Raw genomic sequence first — 5,891 nt, forward strand, 5'->3', positions numbered from 1 at the left:
TGGTTGAATCCGGCCGGTGAAGATAACCCAGAAATTCAAGAACCCTAGGTTGTCGATTCGGCCTCTACACAGCAAATTGGAAAGCAAGACCTTAGGGGAAATGATCTCCGTCGAAAACCGAGCCTTCGACGCCGGATTGGTGATCGGAGATGGCCGGAATCACCGGAAATCGGCAAAAATTGCGAACTGCTACAGTAACCTTTCCATCTCAAAATCGAGCTCCTCCGGCCAAATCTCCACAAAATACCACCACAGATGCGACAAGGGGGAGGAGACGAGCTTGGGGATAGCCGGATTTTGTCGTGGGTCGGCCGGAGGGGGAAGAAATCGAAGGGAGAAAATCGGGGCCGAAAGGGAGGAAGGGTCGGGGAAGGAGAGAGAGTTACCGGGTAGAATTTCCGAAAATGGAAATCTACCAACAGTAATTTCCATATATATATATATAAATTATCATGAACAGTAACTTCTACATTTTTGGCCATAACTCTCACATACTAAGTCCGATTTTTACGTACCACATATGCACGCGCTCGGTTTAAAGTCCTCTACAACTTTCATGAAGGAAATTTTCTCATAAACGGCCCCGAACAAAAGTCAACCTTTTAGGGCCACTAAAATATCGATAAAAAGTAAAAATTGAAAGTATTCGACAATTACCGTTCAAATAGTGAGTAAATCGTTAATTCTAAGTTCAGGACGTAACACCTATAAACACGAAACTAAGTCAGAAATGATAATGTTAAGAGAATAACTAAGTAAAACGTAGAGGAAATGATACTAAAAACATAGAAAATATCACTTCGATCAGTGGCAAAAGGAGGTCTGGAAGGCGGCGAATCAGTGGAGGATTTATTTATGCTTCCAGGGGTCGGTTCGGTACATTTCCAGCCGATTCTTGGGATTCCGCCGTCGATTCTGGACTCCTGGGGTCAAGTTATTCAAGCTGTACAGCAGAGGAAGAAAGGGTTTCAAGGTTTTGTATTCGGATTTAGGTTTTGGCTTTTTGTTTCAGGGTTTGGCTATTTCTTTCAGGGTTAGGGTTTCGTGCTGATACTGTGTTCTAGCAAATCAGAAATTAGGAGAGAATTGAGTTGTGTTTTTATTGATAGGAAAATTCTATAATGTGTTAACGTATGACATGCATACAATTGCCTTAAAAGTGGTAAAATGAGTCCTCAAAATAGTAATATTAGTCCTCAAAGTGTTAACATGAGTCCTTAAAGTGGTAAATTTTATTAGTTACCACATGAGTCCTCAAAATAGTAATATTAGTGCTCAAAGTGGTAACATGAGTCCTTAAAGTGGTAAATTTTCTTAATTTACCATATGAGTCCTTAAAATAGTAACATGAGTCCTTAAAGTGGTAAAAATAGTTGATGTATGAGAAATGTTAACATACCATAGCTTTTAGGGGCCTCTTTATATAGAGGATTACAAGTAGAGAATATAAGTCTTACAAGGAAACTGAATCATACAATGATTAGAATATCTCCGAAGATATCTGTAAGACTAACCCTATTATAACTTGGACAAGTCACTAGAGTTTGGGCCAGAAAATAAACTAAATGTCCTTAAACAATATTTTTTTTCTCGGGTGGTTCTCTTGAGACTTATTGTAATTTGGGATTAAGGCACTATATCCCCCCCCCCACATACAATGATTAGAATATCTCCGAAGATATCTATAAGACTAACCCTATTACAACTTGGACAAGTCACTAGAGTTTGGGCCAAACAATAAACTAAATGTCCTTAAACAATATTTTTTCTCCTCGGGCGGTTCTCTTAAGACTTATTGTAATTTGGGGTTACGGCACTATATCCCCCTCCCCCTCACACACACATATTCTATGGTTTCATTAATAGACAAAGCGTGAGGACCGCTGCACCGGCCCTTTCTTTCTTTCAAAAAAAAAAAAAAATTTCTTGGTCAAAAAATAATTTTCGTAAAGGAAGTCAAAGATTCCCACTCTCGATTTGCTTAGTCTTTAATGAGTAGTGGTCTAGGTGGTGGAGATCCTTTTCAATTTTTTTTTTTGTCATGTCTTTTAGTCTTCCATTTTTTTTATTACTATTATTATTATTATCTGAGTCTACCCTGAGGATTGAGGGAAGAAAAAAAACTCATCATTCCTCAGTATATTACCGTTGTATATGGCTCGCCTCTTTCTCTCTCTCTCTCTCTCTCCATACCCATTTCCTTTCAAATTAAGACCACAAAACGAATTGTTTTGGAGATAGAGATCGATGAGACGACAGGACAGCTGCAGTAGTGATATGCGGTTAGACCCAGCAGCATCTGCCTCTGCTCACCATGGAGATCCGAATGCAAAGACCATGGGCTGCATGTCCGGCATTATTTGCTTTCTCTCCAAATACCACCGTACTAATTTCCGCAAATGCAAATTCCTCACATTTGGTACTTATCTAACTCGATCCGTTAATTACTGTTAATTAGTTTTCCAGCTAGCTAGCTATCTAGCTGCTATATATCTATATAATTTTTTTTTTGTAAATATTAATTGATCGATCGTATATATCTAGCTATTTTTTTTTTCTAAATTCTAATTGTCCGTCTATATAGGTTTATATATGTATTCATATTAATGGCTTATAAGGATGTTCATCAGGGAAAACGCAAAATCAAGAGAAGAATAATGGGCGGGTTGGTAATGGTTCCTCTTCTCCAGGATCGTCATCAACAACAATCCAAGCTGCTTCCACTAACAGAATAGTGGCCCAACTAACAGAATTAAACAAAATTGGAGACAAGTCACCATCCTCCCATATTAGTTATCTCCAGGCAGTCTCATGTAATATTGTGCCAAGAAGCCCGACACTTCCAGCAGATATTCGGCGGCGATCAGCACCATCGCTGGTAATAGCGCGGCTTATGGGGTTGGAAGAGGAAGAGGCTCCATCAATACAAGTTCAAGATCAGTACTACTACTCGAGGATAACTGGCCAGAAGAGGCAACAGCTGCTGGGAGCATTGGAAAAATGCGACCGAGATTTGAAGGCGCTCAAGCAGATGATAGAAGCTGTTGGTGCGCCACCGAAAAAATCAATTGAGGCGATTGACAATACTGTTGTTGTTATTAATAAGGGAATTAAGAAGAGGTCTAATGATGGTGCTATTTTGAAGAAGAGTAGTAGTGAGCTGCAGCCGAGTTGTGTTTCTGTGCTGGATGACGAGTCCAGTACTCGTTTTCCCTTCAGCAACCCCCACCACCACTACTCCAAGAAACAAATATCGTTCAATATTAATTACGGTACGTACTTACATGCCCTTAATAATTCCCATGCATCTTCTTAATTACGTACAACTTTCCTTTTTCCTATATTTTCCTTGGTTATCAGAAATATTAACGATAATTGGATCAAAAAATTGTAATTATAAGAAGCAAAAGATAATTAAGGCCTACGAAACCTTGATGATTATTAGTATGGACTCCATACTAATAATCATCAAATTGCTAAAATGTTACTTAATTGATGCAGTCAAAGACCTTTTTTTTTTTTGGTTTTTTCTTGGCCAATAAAGACTGATAAATGGTCCTCAAAGCAAAAGGAGACGGTAGGACGGAGCATTAGCAAGAGATCCAAACAGTGAAACAGAACATAAAAATTTATTTTTATGGCTTTATCGATATGGGTGGGCAAAAACCCTCTGGCTAGCTTTTGCAGAACTGCAGGGCCTGCGCACATTTGCTTAAAGCTGCATGCTTGTAAAGCTTAATAGCATATCAGACCCAAAGTGCAATTTACGTTTGTAGGGACACTCATCATATATATATATATAGATATATGGCCGGCATGATGATGACGAAGAACAAGTGATCTGGTTATATGTGTTGATGAGTCCACATGAATTTGGTCCGACATAGTCAAGGGAAGCGAAATCTTAATCATAGCTCCAGCACCCACTAGTTCATTCATTATTACTTTGCATGCCTTACTATTTTTCGTGTTCAATAAATATATTTAAATGATAATCGATTAATACTATTGTTAATTTCGCGCTAAATTATCTACTATGCCTAGGGCGAGCACAACAAAGGAAGATAGCTGGAGAAGAAGACTGCTACTTGAGTAATCCTTCAAGTATAATTAACAAGTTCACTACAGAATCGTCAGTAGCAGCATTTGATGAGAACAAGACCCGTCCTGACTACCATGTTATTGTGGAAGAGAGTACTGTGGATCAAGTGTGTAGAGACATTGCCTGGGGTGAGAAAAGAGAAATGGGAAGAATAGGCTTGGCTTTACAGGACCTTATCTACAAAAACTTGATTCAAGAGCTCGTCGCTGAAATGGATTATTCAAAATATACTAGTCCTGTGTGCTCACTACCCTTTGAGGCATGTAAGAGAAGACTATCATTCTAAATCGATCCAACCTGTCCTTTACTTTCAGTTACTTTTTCTGTTCTGACATAAAATTAAAGATTATCAATTTATCTACAAATTTGAGAAACTCGGGGGGAGAGCAGAGTAACACAATAGCACTCCATTGTGTCACTAAAAAATGGGAAATTTATTTTGGAGTAGGTAACCAAATGGATTTGTAAAAGCAAAGATAATTGTTGCTCGAGAATTATTCAGTAACATTTGAACATAATCAAACTTAGGAACTCCAGTTACTTGGAACACGACCTTATTCAAAAAGCAAGTTATCTTGGTGTTGGTCTGAATTAGCTAATAGAGTCAAAACACCAAATATTCAGGTAGGGGGTATTGGCAAAAATTGATTGAAACTTTAGCGTGGGCTCATGAATGCAGACCTTTAGCTAATTTGATTCGATGGAGAGATAAACCGGTCGCTCTTTCTATTGTACAAGCGAGATTAGTTGGATTAGCCCACTTTTCTGTCAGTTATATATTTACTTATGCAGCTTTCTTGATTGCCTCTACATCGGGCAAGTTTGGTTAATTCTTTATTTCAGGGGGTGTATGACAGAACCCGACCCGAGTTTCAGCCCGAAACCCGGATACGAGCCTGTGGGGCCCACCTTAGATCAAATCCTACCGAAAATTCGGCAGAACCTCTCCTAAAATGGACTACCCAAAATTTACAAAACCTGGGCAAGCACATAACTAAACTCACAACCGAAGCTACATTCCAAGATTTACATTCCAAGCATATATTACATTCCGAAAGTACGATTCCATCTTAACTCCAACACGGCAAACAAATTCTCAAGCATTAACACTCTCCAAATTAAAATGGTTATCAGAGCGCGTAATTAAGCCGATATCATACAAGGTAGGTTAAGTAATTGTCACGCCCCGGATTTTGAATGATAAATTCAAATCCGAAACCTGAATAATTACAATTACAAAAAACCAAATCTCGAAACTTCGAGTTCATTATTACAATTCACTCTCACAATATATTATAAAGCTCAAATGAGCATAACACACCTCACAACTTACAATTGTTGTAAAACTCTAACAATTGCTCTAACCGCACGATCACCGTCCTGGTTCTCCTGTCCTGTAGGATTACCCGCTACACAATTTGAATAGTGTACCGGGAGTTGCAACAACACAAAACCCGGTAAGCTTTTTACAGCCAGTATGAGTAAACAAGAAAGAACTGTTGATTTATTAGATTTCAAGACTACCACAAACCCACGTTACTTTCTCACTCTCATATATATATATAGACACTTATGAGTTACTCTCAATTTAGCTCATAAGATCACTCACTCTCATATATATATGTAGACACTTATGAGTTACTCTCAATTTAGCTCATAAGATCCCTCACTCTCATATATATATATAGACACTTATGAGTTACTCTCAAATTCGCTCATAAGATTTCCCAACATTTGGTAGACAGACTCATATATATATATAGACCCTTATGAGTTACTCTCAATTTCC

At 38.3% G+C, this 5,891-nt stretch overlaps 1 protein-coding gene across 1 annotated transcript; it reads left to right on the plus strand.

The window, feature by feature from the left end:
* Window positions 1-2,122: 2,122 nt before the first annotated feature.
* LOC133722118 (uncharacterized) lies at window positions 2,123-4,393 on the plus strand. The gene is made up of 3 exons (XM_062148934.1): window positions 2,123-2,419; window positions 2,631-3,272; window positions 4,045-4,393. The coding sequence occupies exons 1-3, from the start codon at window positions 2,248-2,250 to the stop codon at window positions 4,386-4,388; spliced, it is 1,158 nt and encodes a 385-aa protein (XP_062004918.1). The 5' UTR covers window positions 2,123-2,247; the 3' UTR covers window positions 4,389-4,393.
* The last annotated feature ends 1,498 nt before the right edge of the window (window positions 4,394-5,891 follow it).

The sequence above is a fragment of the Rosa rugosa genome, chromosome 7 (assembly GCF_958449725.1).
Source record: "Rosa rugosa chromosome 7, drRosRugo1.1, whole genome shotgun sequence".
Taxonomy (NCBI): Eukaryota; Viridiplantae; Streptophyta; class Magnoliopsida; order Rosales; family Rosaceae; genus Rosa; species Rosa rugosa.

Bases quoted from the DNA above. Each gene is read 5' to 3' on its own strand.
- LOC133722118 (XM_062148934.1), top strand. From the start codon at position 2,248: ATGAGACGACAGGACAGCTGCAGTAGTGATATGCGGTTAGACCCAGCA. The intron at 2,420-2,630 runs GTACTTATCTAA...GATGTTCATCAG, and splicing joins ATGCAAATTCCTCACATTTG to GGAAAACGCAAAATCAAGAG. The intron at 3,273-4,044 runs GTACGTACTTAC...TACTATGCCTAG, and splicing joins ATCGTTCAATATTAATTACG to GGCGAGCACAACAAAGGAAG.